General features: G+C 55.0%; 1 protein-coding gene across 14 annotated transcripts in view; it reads left to right on the top strand.

Annotated features, from left to right (window-relative positions):
* NCOR2 (nuclear receptor corepressor 2) overlaps positions 1 to 21,209 on the top strand; it is a 229,991-nt gene that overhangs the window by 189,353 nt on the left and 19,429 nt on the right. For all 14 annotated transcript variants that reach the window (XM_041410484.1, XM_041410491.1, XM_041410492.1 and 11 more), the window contains 10 exons: positions 997 to 1,144; positions 3,691 to 4,246; positions 8,530 to 8,650; positions 9,562 to 9,799; positions 14,031 to 14,186; positions 14,641 to 14,780; positions 14,860 to 14,965; positions 15,624 to 15,728; positions 16,561 to 16,664; positions 19,080 to 19,230. In XM_041410484.1, the coding sequence (XP_041266418.1) occupies positions 997 to 1,144; positions 3,691 to 4,246; positions 8,530 to 8,650; positions 9,562 to 9,799; positions 14,031 to 14,186; positions 14,641 to 14,780; positions 14,860 to 14,965; positions 15,624 to 15,728; positions 16,561 to 16,664; positions 19,080 to 19,230 (1,825 nt within the window). The remainder of the gene's footprint in view (positions 1 to 996; positions 1,145 to 3,690; positions 4,247 to 8,529; positions 8,651 to 9,561; positions 9,800 to 14,030; positions 14,187 to 14,640; positions 14,781 to 14,859; positions 14,966 to 15,623; positions 15,729 to 16,560; positions 16,665 to 19,079; positions 19,231 to 21,209) is intronic.

Here is a 21,209-nt window from a genome sequence, read left to right on the forward strand (position 1 = left end):
TATTTGTTTGTTTTATCTGGAAGTTTTCTAAAGGCTTGAAAAGTTGGGGGTGGGGGAAGGGGGGACCAGCTCTTCCCAGCGCAGAGATCCAGCAGCAAAGTTAACGTTTCCAGCACGGCTTTATCTTTTCATCCATGTAAATAAACGTCCTACACACGTCACTCATGTGGGGTTTGCAGGGAGAGCCGGAGATGATGAGCCTGTTCCTACTGGTAATATTTACTCAAGCAACAAGAGCAGGAAACAATAGCAAAGCCGAGACTTTTCCTTTAGGTCTGCAGGAGGGAGCAGCTGTCCACACCCTCGTGGCTGTGGCACGTGCTCCAGCCAGGGAGGGTTGGGGCTGTCTCAGGGCAAGCCGGGACACCAGGCAGTCACCTCAGTCACCTTTGGGATGCCGTGCTGCACTGAGCTTGCCCACCATCCACCGGTGACAGCTGCCCTGGCACGGGAGTCAAAGTTCTTTGGCAGCACCTGCCAAAGGGGTCATGAAAGCAGGTGCATGAAAATGTTGGCTGGGCCGTATCTGGGGCATCAGCTTTGTTATCTGCAGATAAGCGTCAAGTCTCAGCCATGCATGTTTGTGTAGCTGGAGGCAGAGCCCGGAAATGCGCAGGACCAACGTGTCACACGTGTGTCATGAGCAGACACGTGACCCCCAGGCTCTTGCCAGCCCTGCGCTGGTGACCTCGGCATGCTTGTCCCTTGTCCATGTATCTGTGCCATTCTTCCCCTGAATACTGAGGCTGGAGCTCCCTGTGGGGCCAGGCTGGCCATTGCAGAGCAGCCACAAGTTTTTGGCGAGGTGACACCACACTGCCAGGCTTTCAACAGGCAAGTCTGGTCCCAAAGCCTGGTGCTCAGAGGGTTTGCCCAGGGCAGGGGGGTCTCTGGCAATGTAAGCATCCCTCTTGACCCTTTGGGCAGGACCAGTGCTCTCTGCTGCTCCATAACTCCCCGTAGGCTTTGCTTCTCACCATTCTTACTCTTCTTCAGGAGAAAGAAAGGAACGCCAAGAGGAAGAAGAAAAAAGGCGCCGCTGTTCAGAACGAAGAAGCCGCCTTCCCTCCCGTAGCTGAGGACGAGGAGATGGAGGTGTCGGGGACGAGTGGCAACGAGGAGGAGATGGCAGAGGAGGCAGAAGGTGAGGCAGGTGGGGGCTGTGGCAGGGAACATGCTGAGCTCTGCAGGCTTTGTCGTGGCAGAGGCACCGCACACGGCCTCTCCGGGGCTGCACACATCAGCACTCGCAAGGGGTCTGTCACCCCAAAGTCACACCAAGGTGATGGTGGCTCACAGCACTCGTGGCATTTTGGATGCCTCTGGATTTCACGCTTGCAAGGAGTGCCCTGGATCACTGCCCTCCTCCCGTGTCTGTCTGGGCAGATGGCTATTTTGGGAGCCCTTTGGTTTCTGATTTCCGTCAGTGCGCTTTCCAAGAGCACACAGCCTCCCAGGGCCTCCTGTAAATCACATTTCTTGCTGTTTTGCTCCAAAGGAGGGTCCCTGTGTGCTCTTAGCCACCACTGTGAGCTCTCGTGGAGCTTATCATGGGCTCAAGGAGAGATAACCCACCAAGGTCTGTGTCTCCCCATACCATCAGAGCATTGCTGCTTTCCTGGACAATGGAGCTCCCGGAGCCCAGCACTGGAGAGAAGGCAGGGGAAGCTGGGGTCTGCCACCAGCAATGCTGATGCACCTTGGTGGGGCTTTTCCTCCTCCTTTCCCTTTTAAGGCAGCATTTTTTTCCCTCCCAGCCATACCAAAGAAAGGAAACAACTTGAAAGTGACAATTTTCAGCTATTTATCGCTTAGAAAGCACAGCAGTTTGGAGTTCAGAGAAAATGTGCACAATTTTCCAACAATGCCCATTTGACTTCTGTCAAAGTAATTTAATAACTTAACCAGCACTCTGGCACCACACTGGTTCCTGGCCTTAGCACCCAGGCTAATGGGACTTGAAACGGGAAATCTTTTCAAATTGTCCTTGTGAGTGACTCATTACAAGGCAGATTCCAGGTAAATCTTTGTGTGAGGTGATACGTGACTCACAGGAGCAAAGTAAAAGTAGTTACTGCTCTTTGTGAGAGTGCCTGAGAGGAAACAACATGATTTTGAGATTAGAGACGGATCTCTTGACATGCTTCTGAGCCTTACTCTCCAAGCATCCGCTCTTGCTCTGCTGCTGGGGTGCCCTACAGAGTTGTGGAAAAGCATGAGGGGTGTGAAAAATGTCATGGCCATGGAAGTGCCAGGGTGGTGTTACACAGGTGCTGGCTCCAGGGTGACATCTGGGGATACTCAGACAATACCTTGCAGTTGCAGGGGGAGTGTGGCCAATCCAGGGACAGGGGGAAAGAGTCAGTGTTGGAATTACGGTGTAGACTAATGGATTCAGCATGTGGAGGGAATGCAGGGAAGCCTAGAGCATGGCTGAGTTTGAGATGAGCCACTGTTGGACGTCTCAGCGTAGCATTCAGAGCAGCATCAAGTGGCATTTGGGAAGACTCAGTGTTGGAATTATGGTGTAGACTATGGATTCAGCATCTGGAGGGAATGCAGGGAAGCCTAGAGCATGGCTGAGTTTGAGATGAGCCACTGTTGGACGTCTCAGCGTAGCATTCAGAGCAGCATCAAGTGGCATTTGGGAAGAGTTTTGCCAAACACACTGTGAACCTCGTCCTGGCTGCATGATGGGACACCTAATTTCTTGTTTGCAAATGAAAAAGATTGGAGAAGACTGAGATTCCTGATGAGTGTGGTACAGTTTCACTCTCAGGACTGATGGACGTGCTCTGATGTACAGCTCTTAGGACACAGTCCCTCTGTGGCACTCCTCTCACCAGCATTTGAAAGCTGTCTGAGCTCTGTGGAGAGAGGCAGGTCAAGGAATGCATGTGAGGAAACCTTTGGGGCATGAGCGTGAGAGCCCTGCCCGGTGGGGACACGCTGGGATGGGACTGTGGAAATCTCCTGGTGTTCCTGGCCCTGGCCATGTTTGTCCAGCCGAGGCTTGGAGGGAGTGATCCTCTCCCCAGCTGTAGAAACAATCTCTTGGCAGCACCTAACTCTGAGCAGTGCATGGACGCTTGTGCTTCCAGCTCACATCAGGCTGCTGGTGGCAGATCTGGGAATGATCCTTCCCATGTAATAATTAACCTGTCCTGCAGCACTGCCAGCGCTTTCCTTTCGCCGACCCTGACCTCCTTTCTTCTGCCACCACCAACAAACACGTGTGGTGTTTTGGGATCATCCCAGCTGCTCCAGGGGTGGCAGAGCCAGGGAGACAGGTGATGTAAGTCAGCGAGTAGGGTGCCTGGTCTGGGACAGCTGATCATGTGCCATGGGTAAGAGGGCGAGAAGGGAGCAGATCTTGTCCTGCCAGACCAGCCAGCAGCCAGGGTTTTCCCTTAAAATCCAGCTTCCCAGTCACTCGGTCTGCAGGCTTTTGGGTGCGTGATTTTATGTTTGGGTGGGGGTTAAGTCGTGCTTAGCAGAGAGGCCCCCAGAACAGCCCTTTGCTTAGCAGGCTCTGGATCTGGGGATCCCAGCACAGTTCTCCCAGCCCTGGGATCATCTCCCCCTCAGAGGAACGAGGGCGTTCTCTTCCCAAGGGAGGGGGTGGAGGCAGCGATATGGGAAGCAAGAATCTCAGGCTGATCCTTATTTTTATTTCTTCCCTTTTCTCAGCTGCAGTAAATAACAGCTCCGACACCGAGAGCATTCCCTCGCCAAGGCCCGAAGCCAAAGAAGGAGGCGAAAACGGGGCCAAGGCACCACCCGGGCCGGGAGGTGACGCCGGCACAGAACCGGCAGTCAAGTGGGAAGAGGCTGCAACACCCCCCGACGCTCCTCCTGCTCCCCCTGCCAACCCAGCTCCTGCTGCCAGCCCCCCGCCGGAGACGGCCCCCGAGGCACCCAGCACCGAGGAGAAGGTGCCGGAGGACCTGGTGGTGGACGTGGTGAAAACGGAGGAGCCGGAGGAGAAGGTGAGCGAGGAGCCCTGCAAGAGCGAGGTGAAGAAGGAGGAGAGCGAAGAGAGCCAGGAGAAGGACAAGGGGAATGACAAGAAGGTGGAAAGCAGCGTCAGCAGCGCAGGGACGGCGGGGACGGAGGGGACGCCCAAGGCCGAGAAGAAGGAGAGCCATAAGGGCAGCAAAGGCCCCGGGGTGAACCCCGACAGCGACTCCAGCGCGACCTGCAGCGCAGACGAGATGGATGAGCAGGATGCTGTGGACAAGAGCAGGTAGGAGCGTGGGGACAGGGGGACAAGGGCATGACCCAGGGGCCAGATGAGCTTCTCCATTGTGTCACCATGCTCATGGGTGCCTTTGTGAGCTCCTCCTTGGGAATAGCACTGCTCAGGCGCTCCCCCAGGCAAAGGGACTTCCCAGCTGTGTCCCCATGTGCCCCCAGCCCTTTGTCTGTTGCTTCCAAAGGGGCTGTGACACAACAAGCAGTGCGATGTCCCAACGCACGGGTGCTTCTAGGACATGGCCGTGGGCAGATGTTGGGTGCAGAGCCACTGCATTTGCTGGTGGCAGCTGCCCATCTGCGTGACGCAATGGAGCGGGATGTGCTCTCAGGGACAGTGGAGTTGTGCTGCTTGCCAGCATCCGGGGTTGGGAATGGTTTCTGTCTGACTTGGCATTGGCAGGAGAAGAGTCACGTCAGGGATGCCTTTTTACTGCAAGAGGGGGCGAGTTGCTCCTTTGGCAGAGATGTTGCTCAGATCTGTAGGGGGCAAATTATCCATCCTGGTCATAAAGGCAGGAGAACGTGGTCTGTGCGAGCTTTCCTGGGGCCATGCCAGTGGGTCTTCACCTGAGCCACTGCAGTCCCGAGCCCTCCACCCAGCCAAGAGCGGCTCAGACCTTCCGTGGATGGCTCTTGGGACAGGGAGGGGAAACACTGGCCTCCTTGGAGAAACATCTTGCTCCCCTCCCAGCTCTTCCCACAGGGCCCTCCCCACCCAAGAGCCTTACAGATGGAGAGAGGGCTTTCCATTTTTTAAAGAATACATGTGAATGCACACATCTTTGTAGCAGTGAACTTTATGATGGCTCCTGGGCCAGGTGGGACTCCTGTGCACGCTCGGCCATTGTATGTAGGGGCAGCAGTCCCTCTTTGACTCAGAGCTGGGCAGGGACTGAAGGCTGGCACCCTGCATCCAGTGTCTTGGAAATCTTCTGTGGGCTCACAGGGATCAGTTTGGCAGCAAGATGGGTGCTGCCAGGCTGGGCAGGCTGTGTGCAGTGCTGGGGATGGGGTTGTTGAAAAAGCAACTGAGCATAGTGGTGGGATGAAGCCGGAGGGAGCTGTTGTGCATCCCGCCACTCCGAATGTCCTCTGTGCTTCCCCTGTGATTGATGCAGGAGCCAGTGGATGAGCACTGCTGGTGCAGGAGCATCCTCTGGGGTGCAGCCCCTCGCTGCCGAGCAGCACAGGCAGTGCCAAGGGGTGGTGCAGGTGCCACTGGCCAGCCCCGTGGTAGGGCTGAGGCCTCTTGGCTGCAGTGCTCCTCTCCAGCAATGGCCAGAGTCCAGCACCACCCCTCCCCACCCTCCCCTCCTTCCCAGACAGGAGAAAATCTCCCAGTAAGGGAGAGTGAGGCCAGCAGGGCTGTCCTGCAGTTTGACATTAACCCAACCGAACGCAGGGCAGCAGTGGCTTGCACCAACTTCTCAGCAGCAAAGGAGCAAGTCGTCTTGGGAACAACTTTTCCATCGCGGCTCCTCGCTGAGTCAGCGCCTATCTCGCTTGTCAAACAGTTACCAGCTTCCAGGAATATTAAACACTAAACAGGCATCCCGCAGCTCCCGGGCCACTCCTCTTAGCCGGCGTGGTGATGAGGCGCGGGCGATAGCAGAGCCTTGCTGGCATGGGAATGCTGCAGCTGACGCTGGCATCGGGCGCTTCCCAACCCAGGAGCACCCACGGGGTTGATCCTCAGCTGGCTCAGAGCTTTTGGCACCGCCGCGCTCCCAGTGGGGACTCGGTGCCCTTGCCAGCTGTAGCTTTGCTCCCTTGCCTTCCCCGTGGGCCGAGGGCTGCCGGCCCGCGGGCGTTAGCGCAGCCCCGCTGCCGCAGCGTGACTCGCGCTGAGCGGGACCGCGATGCCGCGTGAGCCGCCCCGTCACCGCATCACCCGATGCTCGCCCACCCACCCAGCGCCAGCGGGGCGTGGGTGCTCTTCCCTGCGCTTGTGAAAGCATCAAGCTGTCCCCGGCATCTCCCAGAAGAGGACAGAGGGTGGCTGGGGTGTCCCCGCGGTGAGAAAGGGAAGGGTTCAGAGTAGGGGCAGCCTTTTTTTGGTCCTCCTGCAGTTCACGCTAGCAAAGACATGTCCAGGATTGAGGAGGCGCAGCCTTAACTCATCCGAGCTGAAGGAGGCAGCTGCTTGTCTGTGGTTCCATGCAGCGAGTGCTGCAGGAGGGCTGCTGCAAGCACAGCCAAGATGTGGTTCAGCAGGAGGTCACACCAGATGGGGACATGTGAGGGAGGCCACACACAGCTACCGCTGCAGACCTGCAGCATGGTGAGGAGACACCTGCACCGACCATCCCGGTGCTGCACATCCCATTGCTGGCTCAGCTAAAGGTGCAAGGACTCTGCCAGGCCAGTGCAGTGTTGGAGCCGTGTCTCTGGCTTGGGGGAGCCTATTGTGGAGATCTGGTAGCCACTGCCTTTGCACAATTCTATGGAGTCATGTTTGGCTGGGTCATGTGTCAGGGCGTTGGATCATCTGGAAGTTAAATGAATCCCCATCCGTCTCCGTGGCAGAAGGAGAAAGAGTATGGGAAATGCAGTGTCATGGTCATCCCCAAAGCTTCATGCCTTGGAGAGGACATTTCCACACTGCTGAGGCTCAGCTGTGAGCCTGCCAACTCACTCCTGCTCTGACTCTTTTCCCATCCTTCCCAATGCCATCAGCCATCTTAAGGCACTGGTCCTTGGGTTTGGGAGGCACTGGGTTGGCAGCAGGTGGGTAAGAGATGCCGAGATTTGTTCATATGGTGATTTCCAGAGCAAAGCACCCAACAGACATCCCATTGTCTGGTGCAAGATCTGCTGGGAGGGACGTAATAAATTAGGCAATTTGCATATTTATGAATTTAATACTGACTTTGGCTTCCGAAGCATCAGGATCCTGGAGGGCTTCAGGAAACCTGAAGATCTTGAGGGTGCTTAAAGGGACTTTAAGGGTGCTTCAGTGTACCTCTTCAAGCACCAACGAGTGCACAAAGCAGCTGCTGGGGTGGCACTTCCACCGCTCAGCCTGGCGTGAAGGTCTCGGGAACAAGTGCTGGGTGCCCTTGTCCCCAGCACTGTGTCTCAGCAGATTCTGGGGCACTGCACCCTTCCAGGAGTGTGGCTTCACAACACCCATGTGGCTCCACAGGCAGACATCATTGGGATTATTTAGGAAAGAATTCAAATTTGCCGTCCTTGGGTTGGTTTCCCCTGGGTGCCTAACCTTGGTGCCAGTGTGGAGGTGGGTCCCCTTCCCCTCTGATGCCAGGCACTGTGCAGAGCGAGGGCTGGGGCAGCCCCAGCTCCATGATGAGTTTATTCCCCACACACGGCCCCGCCACGCTTGTTTATTCATCCAAGGGTGAGCGTGGAATGACCTTGAAATTTATAGGCTGAAGAGAACACTGAAATAACAGCTAAAATAAACAAATCAAGCTGTAAAGCTTGAAAACTATGAACTGGCTTCAACAAACTGGAGTCGGGAGGGAGGGCAGAGAAGAGATGGCCTGGGCAGACGTGGTCCCTGAGGTCTCAGCATAAGCTCAGGAGCTGGACGTGCTGAGGGTTTGACCCGAGGCCTTTGCACATCTCCATCCCACCCCATTTTGGTGGCACCATGGGGATGCCCCCACCATGTTTGCACAGGGGCTCTGCACGGCTGGCTGAGTGTCTGCCAGGCAGCTCAAACAGCCAAGGGGAAGAGCAAGTGGTGAGAGTGCAGGGCTGCACAGCTGCTGGGCTGCTGAGTGCCACATCCCATCCAAATCCAGCCTCTCAGCTTTCAAGTGACCCAACAGCCCGAGTTGCCTGCACATGGTGGCTTGCCCTGGCTTTAGCACCTTGATAAAAGACAGTCCTTGAAGAAGAGCATGAAGCTGATCCCCAGCCCTGGGTGAGCTGTACCCATGAGCTCTGGAGGTTAGCATGATGTCCAAATGAAATCCGGGCTGGTTGCCTTGCTCCAAAACCAGCTCTAGAGTCCGTTTTCCCTCAGGTTTATTCTGGACAACAGCAGATTTGCTAGAAATAGCATGGGGATGAGGGAAAGTGGGCTCAAGAGCCTCTTGAGCCTGACATAAGGGTCTTGTTTGGACATGTAGTCCCTTGGGGGTTGTCTTTGAGCCCAGATTCCCAGCAGCGAGCAGCGGTCCAGCACGCTCCTCTCTGATGCAGAGGATGTCCTCTGGGTTTGGCAGCACAGAGCAGGGGTGCAGGGTGTGGGGGAGCCGTGGGCCATGGAGCCTGTCCATGGCTGATGTCCTGTTTTGGTTCCAGGTTGCTGTCCCCCCGGCCCAGCCTGCTCAACACCGCCAGCGACACCCGGCTCAACTCCTCGCCGCAGAAGCCGCTGGACCTGAAACAGCTGAAGCAGAGAGCTGCTGCCATCCCTCCCATTGTGAGTATCCTGCTGGAGAGGGCAGGGACTGGGAGCACAGCCTGTGCCTCGTGCATGCTCTCCTCCTGGGCTCCGTGGTGTGCGTCAGGGTTGCGAGGATGTGCTCATCCCTGGGGATGGCCTCTGGTCCACAGAGAGCTGTGCCTGGGCAGTGCAAGCCCCCGGCCAGGCAAGGTGCTCCCTGTGCAGAGTGTGTTCCCAGCTGCTGGAGCAGCTCTGCCAGCAGCATTTGGATGTCTCTTGAGCTCTTTTATCAGAAAATCGTGGGAGGTCTGGACAGAAAAAGCTTCTCACTGCCACATGACTGCTGCCTCCTATTGCTTTAAAAAGAAAGAGTGCACCTTCCCAGCCCTGCACTTCATCTTGTGCTTGAAGGATATCACCTTTCTCACCCTGGAGCTTTGCTTAGTCCCCCTTTTTGGCTGCTCAGTCGCCATGTATTGAAAGTACTGTTATAGTGGCTTTGGCTGTGAGAAGAAGCATCCTGGTATCTCCAGGCTCATCACTGGAGGAGCAGAGATGCAGGGTGGGCAGGGAGGAAATCCCTGCTTTGGGGTTTGCATGCTCTGGGAGGAACCATTCCTGATGCTCTTCCTGTTTCCCATATTGCAACGTAAGATGTGGCTGCTGTAATGTGACTTCTGGCAAAAACTACAAGCACGTAACTATAGATTAGAGGTTTTGAACAAGTCTGACCCTGTCCTGTAGTATCACCAGCACAGAGCTGGCACTCTTTGTCATGGGCTTTTTAAATGTCCTGTGGCTAGTAAGCTTTGAAGCCCTGTCTGGCCTCTGCTAAGACTTGCCATGATAGTGTGGGACAGGGGCTTCTCATAACTCCTGATGTCTTCAAGATTGTTATGGATATCAACAGCACATGATGAGCATCACTAACCCTTACCGCTTTGCAGATTTCCGAAGGTTTCTCAGAGGGGGTGTTGCAGAGTGGAAGCGCGAAGCCTCAGGTGCCTCCCCACGCCTTGGCTCTCTACCAGCAGCAGATCACAAAAGCCCACGAGTCTGCCCGCGAGGACATGCCCCCGAGCAAGCTCTCACAGTCCCAGCAGCAGCAGGCTGAGAAGGAGCAGCAGCAGCCCAGCAGCAGTCCCAGGGGGAAGAGCCGGAGCCCCGCGGTTGGAGAGAAGGAAGGTAGGGCTGCGTGCGTCGCTGCGCGTTCATCCGCGCGGGCTGTGCGGCTGTACACAGCCAGCAGCTTTCTCCCTCGTAGGTGAAAGCTTGTTTTGACCCCTGAAAGCTCTTTAATAGCATCTTGAGGCAGGACGAGAGAGGCATGGCTAATTTCCCATGTTCATTAGACAGTACATGATGTCTCATTGAGCCCACAGCAAACGCCGGGCAGTGTGGAGCGCCAAGGAGGTGAAGATTGCCTTTATTAGCATCTGCCATTCACCAGAGAGCAGAGGGGCCTGGAGGCATGCCAAGGCTCTGGGTACAATGGCTCTTTTCTACCTTGCTGGCTTTCTATAAAGAATGCTTTTAATGCACAGCAGGGACCATTATTTCATTTAAAATCAATGCTAATACTGTGACTCGGAGTCCAAAGGTTCCTGTAAAGATTCCCAGTGCTTTCTCCCCGGAATAGCTCTGATGTGGTTTGGCTGCCTAATGAGCAATTCAGAGGTTCCCACCATAGAGCATCTGAAGCATTATTAGCTTGAGCACCTGGGGATCAAGGTTAAGGAGAGACGGGAAGTCCTGATGAAACCATCCTCTAAATGTGTTTTTAATCTGAGTGTTAGAGTCTGTTCCAGTTCAGAGTCTGTGTCCCTGCCCCCTGTACCTAGCCCATGGCTCAGTTGTTAAGGAAGATGAGAGGGTGTCCCCAATGGCACAGTCAGGGAAGTTGGGCTAGTGTGGGTACAGTGTGTCCACCAGTGCTGGATCCTGAACAGGAACGGGTGCAGCTGCAAAAATCACCTGCTTGTGCATGGAAGAGAAGGGTGGATAAGACTGCACTGAGGAGGCACTGGACTTGGCTGTGATGTTTGCTGGAAAATCACTGCACTAGTTCACCCTCGGGCAGCCAGGATTGTAGCAGCCTGCTCTGCAGTGTCCAGGCCAGGTAGTTATTCCTCAAGCTGTCATGTCCCTCTGGACAGAAGGATTTGCTTGCATTGCTGGCACTTGGCCACAATTTTTTCAAACAATAAATAGCACCATGTGTGCATCACACCTTCAGAATGTTTTGCATACAGGCAAGGAAGGTGACTGCTTACCTTGCAGGAAAGGGAGTTTCCCCTAAGTCGTGGTGTTGCCACCCGTGAAGTCCCATTTCCAGTAGATCTTATCCTGCTGTGCTCCTGTTTGCTGCCCAGGTGGAACAGTTCCCCTCCAGCTCTTCCCTCCCCGTGGCAGGTAATCAGGTTTGATCTCCTGTGTTGTAAACCTGTGCAGATCTGATGCTGCACTGCTCAGCTTCCTTGTGAGCTGGGTGCCACTGCCAGCACTCCAGCCCGGAGCTCTGCATTGCCTGTGTCCCACTGCTGCAGCTCCAGCTTCCTCCTGGCCACAGGAGGATGAGGAGGTGAGGCAGATGAGTGGGTATGAGGTACAAGGCAGGCTTTAGGTGTTGAAGTCACCCACTCCACTCTGTGGCCTGCTGGCACCATTAGCAAATACAAGAATCTGTTATCCAGGTGGATCTTTTGTTGCTTTGTTCTCTGCGAAGCACTAATGATATGAAGCACTTTATTCTCTCCTCTGTACAGCACTGAATCTTTCATGTTAATGAAAGTAATTATGCCTCCCTATATCCCTGCAAACATTTCAGTAGGTCTTGGGTCCCAGCTGTGTGCTCTCCAAGCCCTGTGTGGCTGTGCATCTGTGCTGGGTTCCACAGTGGGTCTGGAATGCATGTGGACCTCAGGGAGACATAGGCTGGTCTCCCCTGTTTACAGTGGGAATGCATTTCCCTTTTGAAAAGCAGAAGGTTTGTGATGAGTCACCTCAAGGGGAGAAATCAACTCCCCCAAAGTGCTGGTTTCAGTACAAGTATGGACTCGGGCACAGTCTCAGTTCTGTCTCTGTCTCTTGGAAGACATCCTGGCTGTGGGTCAGGGGTTAGAAGGGAGATAGCCAGATATTCCTGGCAAATCTGTGTGCATCCCTTCCCTCCTCTGCTCTCCAAGCCATCCCAGTGAAGTGGCAAGCATCCAGACTGCAGACATCGTGCTGCCACATGGTTTGGAGTTAAAAGTCCAGCCCAGCCTGCAGAGCCCTCTGGAAAGCAGCCCTGTGCCACCTCTCAGCAAGGGGCTGACTCCACCAGAGCAGGTACTCCTGTTCCTCCCTGGCTTGATAAGAGAGCTGGAACTCCTGCAGCCGCTCCGGAGATCAACATCCTTCACACCGCTCTGGACCCGCTTCAAAGCCAAGTCTTGCACACATCCTGGCCGAGGCGTTGGCTGCCTCGCAGCCGCTGGCTGGGGCTCTATCAGCTTGGAGGGTGGCCAGCCAGCCATACCTTCCTGAGCCCTGCCTGGCCTTCCCTGCTAATCACGGGGCTGGGCAGAGGCAGGCAGCCCTGCCTGGATCTCACCCCCAGGCAGACGGATCCTTTCCCCAGTGCCGGGTTGCTGTCGGGCATATCTTTGGTTATCACTCGGCGGCTGGAGCGCCAGCAGTGTGTTTGGTGTTGATTTAGTTGTGTTTCATTTGGCCTCTGTAGGCGATGGGGAGCCAAGAGCATTAATTTGGATGACGGATCATATAAACTCTGACTCCTTCGCTCCCATTCCAGGGACTTGATAAACGGTAATAGGAACTCTCTCTTCCCCGTGTAAGTGCTATTTTATCAAAAGCTGGCTGAGTTATAGCCACCCTCTAATGCGGGGGCAATTAGGAACTGGCCACATTTCACAGGCTGGAGAGGCTCGCAGGGGAGGGGAGGCTCCCACGGGGAGGGGAGGAGGACGAGGCTCTCCGAGAGCCATCCAGGGTGCACACAGCCTTGGCTGACAGTGCCTTGGCTTCAGGGAGCATCTTCAGCTGGGAGATCCCAGCGCTGTTTGCCCCCACACGAGCAGAGCAGAATGGGGCCGAGCTGAAGGGGAGAAGATCAGGGAGTGTGGGTGTGCCAGAGACTCTCCATCAGTGAGGAGGATGTGCCTGGATTCCCCTCTGTTGGCAGGATGAAGGGATCCTCTCTGGGATCCTACATGGGGACAGAAGAGGTCACAGCCAGGGTCTGGTCCCACCAGGCTGCAGAGGTGTGAGTGCCTGCACACTTCTGTGTGCCCAGAATGGATTTCTTCTCTCACTCAGGCAGACAAGAATAATCTCTCAGCTTCGAGTACACTGAGCATTAATAACGATAATGTAGTAAAGCCTCATTAAATTGGGCCTCTGATAATCTACTTGCCCTATTATTAGGCTTAGCAGGATTCAGCATCTATTTTTATCAAAAATTGATGGTTAAAGTCTGGGTTCATTTGTGATTGCTATTGTTTACTGCCCAGTTCCTAATTTCTGGTCAATGTGAATGTTACACAAGTGGATCTGGGGAGGAAGGCCAGTGCAAAATGAAGTGTTTATTGATTACAAGCAAATGCTACCAAACCTGCCTCTAATCCATCCAGAAAAGGCTGTCTCATCCGTCTGCTTAGCCAAGCATGAGGATGCACTTGGCATAGAGCTGGTGCAGATGAAGCCTCTCTTCTCCTCAGTATCTTCCAGGACATGGCAGGCTTCAGGTGTCCCCAGCACAGCTCCTCCATAATTAAACTCTTCTTGGCCTCCCATCAGCCTTTTGATAGCCAGGATGATCCCAGCCTGGTATCCAGGATGGGAACCAGGTAATTTTGGGAAGCTGCACACCAGTGTAGTCACCAGCGAGCTGGTGCCCTCTGGATGTCCCCCATGCACCAGAGGGATGGCAGCATTGCTGCTTCTTGGCTTTAACCCCAGGGAAGGGTTTGGTAGCATCACCTTTAATCCTCCAGCCCTGCCATGCTGGGATGATGTGGAGCTGTGGGCACAGACAGGAGCTGCCCAGGAGCAATTCACTTAATAGCCAAGGAGCTGGACTCTGTGTGTCAAATGCCATCTCTCCTGGGTGAGGTGGGCTGCCACCAGGTCCTTGGAGCTTCCTGCGGGCAGTGAGCACCAGCAGAGTCACCAACAAACATCCCACTGCACGTTAAATCTGAGTAAAATAAATGCTGTCAAATCCAGGCAGTGACAATGAGCTTTTTCCTTTTAGCTTGGCTGGGGAGTTCAGCCCTCACCTCATGGCCAAGTTGGACTGAATTGAAGCCATCTCCTGTGCTTGGAGCTGGCTCTTGCCTCCCTGCTGTGCTCACAGGGACCCCTCACTCGTGTTGGCCCCTGACCACACAGTTTCTTTCTGTGTCCTCTGCAGAGAAGTCCGTGCATTTCTCAGCCATCGCCGAGGTTCAGAAGCTGAGTGCCGAGTCAGTGGCTGCCTCCTGCTGGCCCCCTGTTCTGTCCTACCCCCGGGATGTGATCAAAACTTCTCCCCAGGCGGAGCCCCACTTGTTCCAGTATAACCCACCAGGCAAGTGAAACCCACTGGCTGCGTGGCACGTGCCCTCCCCTGCCTGGCCTGGGACTGAGCCCAGAGGCTGTGCTTACAGCCAGCATCACAGGTTGGGCTCTTTAGAGGTCCCAGGGTGGTCAGGTGTGTCTCCCAACTCTGGCTGGGGCAGGTGTAGGGATGTGGTTTGTCACAGAGCAGTGTGGGTGCAAAGTCAGACAGGTTTTATCCCTCTCTGGCTGGAGGGCAGACAGGTTGGGCACAGCTCGTTTTCTGGCTGCAGAGGGGACAAGGCAGTAATTTAAACTATTCCAGTCCTTTCCAAAGTGACTGTGTGACTTGGAGCTCGTGCAGGCTCACAGCCAGCCAGGTCACTGCACCCAGCCCCTGCTCCCTCCCGTGCCCCTTTGTTCTCTGATGGCTGCAGCCACTCTGCCTGCCCTCAGTCTCACTGACTTTTGTGTTCTTCTCACAGGACACCCCATCCCACTAAACCTGCATGAGAGCTCTCGCTCAGGGCTGCAGAGACTAGCCAGCATCTCCAACCCTCCTCCCCTCATCTCTTCCACCAAGCACCCCTCCGTGCTGGAGAGATCCGTCGGATCCATTTCCCAGGTAGGGCATTGAAGGTGTGAGTGCTGGAGGTGCCTCACAGGACCATCAGTTGCTCCTGACCTCTCCTCTTGCCCCACAGGGAATGCCCATCCAGCTCCACACACCCTACAGCCCTGAGCACGCCAAGGTCCCCGTTGGTTCCATCACCATGGGCCTGCCACTGACCATGGATCCCAAGAAATTGGGTAAGAAACTGGGAGATGAGTTCTTTTTCACGTGTTCAGAGAGCAGGAGGGAGTGAGCTTGCCAGAGGCATAGGGGAAAGGAGGAGCACAGGGCACAGCATGGGAGCACAGAGAGAACTGCTAAGAGGATGAAAGGATTACTCCATCAGGGGAGCAGAGACACGGGGAGCTAAATTTGTGCAGTATAGGAAAGCAACAGCTCAGTCAGGGACACTTCCCAGTCTATAAATACCCTTCAGGTAGTACTGTGATCGAAGGAAGGAAATATATTGTTCCCCAAGCTGGTAGGATAAAGAGTAAATGGCCTGAAGTGAACAAAGAAAGTGTTTAGTCTGCAGATTTGGAAGCTTTTCTTAACAGCAGGAGGGAATGGGTGAGGGATCAAGCCTGAGGAGGAGAGATATGAGCTGTTTCTCACTGTTATAAACCAGCACAGGGTTTTGAGTGTCAGCTCTGGTCCTGGTGTGGGCAGTGCCAGGGTGAAGGATCTGGCTTTGCTTCAGTGGGTGAATTTGTGCATTCACCACCCTGGGGAAGCCCATCCCAAAGATTTGGGAATGGCAAAGGTGCCAAGAAGGTGCTGCCTCTGGGCTGGCACTGCCAAGGGCTGTGGCCCCGTGTCCTGCACCTATGCTAATACCTGGTTAATGTTTTCCAGTGCCTTTTCCTGGAGTAAAGCAGGAACAACTTTCTCCTAGAAGCCAGGCCAGCCAGCCAGAAAGTCTGGTTCTGCAGCCATCCCAGGAGGGCTCCATCCTGCGGGGTGAGAACAGAGTGGGGGGCGTGTGCCCCAGCTGTGGGGAGGGTGGGATGCTGGCACTGCCAATCCTGGTGGATGCCACACTGGCTGCAGCTGCCCAGTGACCTCAGGTTTGACTTCTGGAATTGTGCCCAGCCAAAGGGGTCTCTTGCCCCTTTTCTCTACCTTCCCAAATCAGGACCTCAAGTGTTGATTCTGGTGGAGGTTTTGTGTTCAAGGGGCACCTGAAAATCTGTTGCTTAAGACAAAGCAAGACCTGTTTAAATTACATTAATTGGTATTTTCATGCTCTTCATTGTTGCTGCTGCAGCTGAACAGGGACCCCATTTTGGTTAAATGCAGCTCTGATGGGTTTCTTTCCCCATTAACCAGGCAGAAGAAAATAAATGCAGAGGTTTCTGGTTTGTGAACCCCCCAGTAAGACAAGCCAAGAGCCTGAGTGCTGTGGGCTGGCTCCAGCCCAGGACAGATCTGTGTGAATGAACTCAAGCCACCCTGAGCTGCATCTCACCACAGATCTGTTCTGATCACATCAGGAGAGGCTGTGCTTTCTCCCAGGCTCATAAATCTGCCCAGCACCTCCACAAAGACAACAGGGAGCTGATAGCCTCAAAAGACCTATATTTTACCTCCTCTTCACCCCACACTCACAAGGATGGGTTTCTCAGGAGACTTGGTACAAAGGGTTCTGCAAGGCTTGGGATTGAACACTGACAGCTCTTGGAGGGTGTCCCACAGAGACTGGGTCAAATCCTGCACTCAGCAATCTCAGCCCCACAGGTTTTGTGCTGAACAGCAAATCCAGCCCCCAGCTCACAGGTTTTGTGTCCTACAGGTACTTCCCTCAGCTCTGCCTCGGGAGGAAGCATCACCAAAGGAACACCCACATCCAGACCCCCTCCGGAGTCGCCCATCACCTACCGAGGCTCCATCACACACGTAGGTCCCTTGTCACCCCTGGGTGCTGGCAGCTGCAGCCTGTGCTGATGAACATGGGCACTGGGGGTTTGTGGGGCACACTGGGTGTGCAGGACAGGGCTGTGCAGCAGCTCTGTGATGCTCCCACCCCATGGAGCCCCTCAGAGAGGTCTGCAGACAGTCCCTGCTTGGGATGGCACGAGCAATGTCCCGTGAGTGAGGACTGCAGAAGAGCAGAGCCCAGCAAACAGCAGTGCAGCCTAACAACACCTTTAAACCCAGCTTTGCCTTTTGTAGCTATCAAGAACAGAGGCAAAAGCAGCTGTAAATGGCTCTGGCAAAATCATCTTGCCAGGGCAAGAAAGTGAGCAAAGGAGATGGGTGGAGGGCCAGGCCAGGTGGAGGAGGGAGGAGGCTGTGAGGGGCAGGTGAGGTAGCAAGAGCTCCTGCCAGGGCTGAGCATGCTGTGCTGGGGGTCCTGCCCAAAGGCTCTTCAGCAGGAAGATACTTTGGCCTTAATCTCCACCATCCATCTTCAGAAGAGCAGCTGGCAAGCGGGTGATAGTTTCTTGCAGTGTGAGTTACTGCTCATCTGGTAACAGAGCGGAGAGCATTAAAAAAAAAAAATCTGTTTCCCATGGGGATTTTATCTGGCCGTCATTCAGATATTTAAAGACATTCAGGCTCCAATTTTTGCCTGCCTTCTTCAAGGAGGATGACCATGTTCACTTTGGCCCTGGGGACCTGATCCTGAATCCTGGCCCAGAGTAAAGGCTTAGCTTGCCTGGTGCCCTGTGTCCAACACCTGCCAGGAGTGGGTGCTCAGGGGCTGTAAATAACCCATCAGAGCAAACACTTGCTCCATCCTCTGAGAAGCTCCTGCAGCAGCTGTGGGCAGCAGTGGGTGGGCATGAAGGACCTTGAGTACCATGTGCCAGTTGAGGAGATCAGCAGAGTTTGTTGAGACACTGTTTTGCATCCAGTTAATGAATCCAGCCAGCTAATGAATCCATCCAGATTCCTTTGTTTGGCTGGGGATTAAGGTACCAAGGCTAGACCCAGGGTATTGCCTGTCTCTCCTGCTGGCCCAGCAGCCTGCATCCCTCTTCTCCTGCTGGGGAGAAGGAGCCCCCTGTTCTGGCAGCAGCTCCTGGTACCAGAGCTGATACTTGATCTCAGATGAGTCATCCAGTTCACAGGAAGCAGATCTTGAATATATGCTCTCTGCTCTGAAGCCATCTGTCATCACTTGCTTTCACATCCCCTCGGAGCGCATCTGCGGAAGGGAGGTGCCTTACCTGGGGCTGGGAGAGCCACTACCAGGTGCCCAGATCCACTGCAGGGGTGGGTGACCAGGGCACTGAACCCACGTGCTGGTATGCCCTGGCTTTTGGGGACTGCTGCTGCTCTGAGGGTTTGGTAGAGAGCAGGGGCACCCCCAGGCAGGCGTGGGGAAAGGGCCTGAGTGGCACTACCTGGAAGCACTGGCAAAGCTGGCGCGGGCATCGCGTCCCAAGGCTTCCCCCAGGCATCAGTCCCAGGGCTTGCTGGGGTTAGATGAGCTGAGTAGGCGGGTGTCAGTCAGGAGTGTCACTCTGACAGCATCACTGTGCCTTCCCAGAGATGGGGAAGGGGGGCTGTCACCCCATGGTGGCTGCTCCCAGTTAGCACCAACAGGTTATAGTGGCAGAAGGGTGTTAATCACCAGCAACTCCTCAGGGACATCCAGCTCCGTGCGTTTTGAAGGGGATTCGGGGGGCAGGTGCTGTGAGCTGCGTCTGCTTGTGGTGAAGGAGAGGTTTCAGTTCACACTGGTGTGTGTGGGGAGCCTGCTGCTGTTCCTGTTGGAGAGCTGAGGCAGGCTCTGCTCCCCGACCTGCTGCGGGACCGGTTTCGTTGTCGCCTGCCGTCTCGCCCGGGCGCGCTGCCAGCCGCCAGCTCCCGCACGCAGGCAGCTCGCTGAAGGTCACACTGCTGCCAGCAGATGTGCCTGGGTGGGCAGGACATCTCTGTGGCTCCTGTGCCAAGCTGGGGAAACAGGCTGCAGGGAAAAAGCTAATGCTGGAGCAGTGCCTGCTGTCACTAAGGCATCCTCAGGGGAGCACCAGCCCTGTCCCCCAAACCTGGGGAGAGGGAGCAGGCCAGGTAGCTTACTCCAAAACACACAGGGTGAGAGTTGCTCTTTGGAGCTCTGTGCTCTCCTCATCCTCTGCCTGTTCCCAGCAGCCTCACACAGATCACGTACCTTTTTACTGCTCCTCGTTATCATTCTCATCAATAATTAAGCTGCAAGTCCCTCGCTGTTGGCTGCGCCAGGAAGCGGAGGCCGGGTGTGCTCCCTGCGCTCAGCTTCCCGCGAGGAACAGCCTGTCCCCGCACGGCGTTTGCTTAATTGGTTGTGACACTGTTAAATATGGATCTTGGTGGCTTTCCAAGGGCACCCCGGCAGAAGTGCTGTACAAAGGAACCATTACCAGGATAATCGGAGAAGACAGCCCCAGCAGAGCAGAGAAGGCGAGGGAGGATGCCGTGCCCAAAGGACATGTCATCTACGAAGGGAAGAAAGGCCACGTGCTGTCCTATGAGGGTAAGTCCTAATCCTCTCTGCCTTTTTAGGGCAGATGCCAGGGGTTTGTGCCACTGTGGCTGGGACTTGGGAGCTATTTGAGGAAAGGCTGATGAAGTACAACAGGCCAGCCTCCTGTCTCTGCTTCCAGCTTTTCTCTCCCCACCGTGGTGCCCTGTGTCCATCTGTCCCGTGTGATTATCTTGTCTTAGAGATGGCAGGCAGGGTTGCAATAATTTTGGGAAACAGGGATGGGGAGAGGACAGATAGGAAGGTGTTACCTTCCTCCCTAGCACCCTGTATTGGAGGGGGAGTGATTGAAAACATTACGAGAACACTCCCAAACTCTTGGGCCAAGGTGGACTCAAACCTGCAAGATGGAGGCAAGTCAGGTAGTTCAGCATGAAGGTTTATTTGGATGTCAGGTTCTCACCTGCATTGACTTGGGAACCCAGGGGCTTTTCCACCATGGGACTGCCCAGCAGGAATCCTCCTGGACCCAGCCTCAGTGTCTGGTGAGTTTTGCTGGAGCTCTTGGAGGTGGTGAAACCATTCCTGCATCCCACAAGGAGCCTGTCTGGGGATGTGTTGGCTGCTGCTGCACCCCTGCAGCACAGGAAGGCCTTTCCTCAGTAGCTGCCAGCAGTGCCTCACTGCATTAGTGGTACCAGCAGGTGGTCACCAGCTGCTCCTGCCTCTCAGCCCATCACAGCACTGCCCATCCAAGCTGCTCTGCGTGTCCCGCTGCCTCCCGTTGGAGATAAGCAGATGTTGCTCTCCAGTAAGGCTGGAAACAGCCCCACTCTTGCCTTTCACCGTGTGCTGGGTCAGGCATCTCTCTTGTGGAGCCATACTCCTGCTGGATTGCATCTGTAGTCAGGAAGAGCCAACTTAGAGATGCTGCAGCCCTGAATCCTCTTGGGGTAAAGCGCTGGCATGTGCTCTGGTGTGCACAGGGATGGCCGTCCTCATGTGTCACCTCCCTTCTCAGCTGAGTTTGGAGATGGCTAAGGAGCTGATCCCAACCTCAGCTGCCTCAGTAGGTGTGTCTGGGAAGCTGCTGTGCTGCCTGAGCCCTCTGCCTCCCTCCCTGGGGCACAGTATCCATTCCACCTGCCTGGCAGCCTGGGCCCTGCGGGCAGTGCTGCAGGCAGTGTGTCCCACAGAAGTCCCTTTTCTCATGGCCACAAGTGCAGGCAGCTCCTTTTATCACAGGCTGGCTTGTCTTATCCAGGGCTGGAGGCAGAGGGTTCAGGTCAGGCCATGGGGACAAGCTCCAGCTGTTGTCACCTTTGTGTGTGTCCTGGGACCACAGGGACCTTTCAGGACAGGGCTCTGTGCTGTGCCTCCTGCCTGCCACATGGAAACTGGCTCACAGCATGTCCCCTGGGTCCTGTCAACTCTAGCCCAGATAAGAAATGTCACCAAGGAGATCTTGACTGGATGGCCTTTGGGACAGTTGGCAAGGCTTGGGCCAGGGAGGACGCAGGAAGTGTTTCAGGACTTGTTTGTGCAAGAAGCTATTTTAATCACCTCTGCCCGGGCTGGGGGTCGAACAAGGCTGATCTCAGAAATAGCAACATCAGGGAGGGATGGGGAGTGCTCCTGGCAGGGAGGGCTGCCCATGCCCAGAGCTGGGATCCCACTCCAGGCAATGAGGGAGAGCTGCAGACCAAACTCTCCCCTGTTGTTTGTGTCAGCCTGAGTCTCCCTGGCTGCAGCCTGTGTCCGTCACCTCTCACACTACCCCCCGTGGACACAGATGAGGAATTAATTCCTTCCTCTCCCCAGAAGCCTTTTACATGCTTGATAGCGTTTATCACATCCCAAGTGATCCCACGAGCTGCTGCAGCCTTGCCAGCCCTGCCTCTCTCCTTCCCCGTGTAGAGCCCAGCAAGGCTGAGCAGCCCAGGAACAGAAGAGTTAAAAAAAAAAATTAAATAAGAAAACTGAAACTGTTGGTGATTATGAATTTTGGCAAGCAGAAAAAAAATTGCAAA

This window comes from Onychostruthus taczanowskii, unplaced genomic scaffold (genome assembly GCF_017590055.1).
Source record: "Onychostruthus taczanowskii isolate IOZ18803 unplaced genomic scaffold, ASM1759005v1 scaffold32, whole genome shotgun sequence".
In the NCBI taxonomy this organism is placed as follows: domain Eukaryota; kingdom Metazoa; phylum Chordata; class Aves; order Passeriformes; family Passeridae; genus Onychostruthus; species Onychostruthus taczanowskii.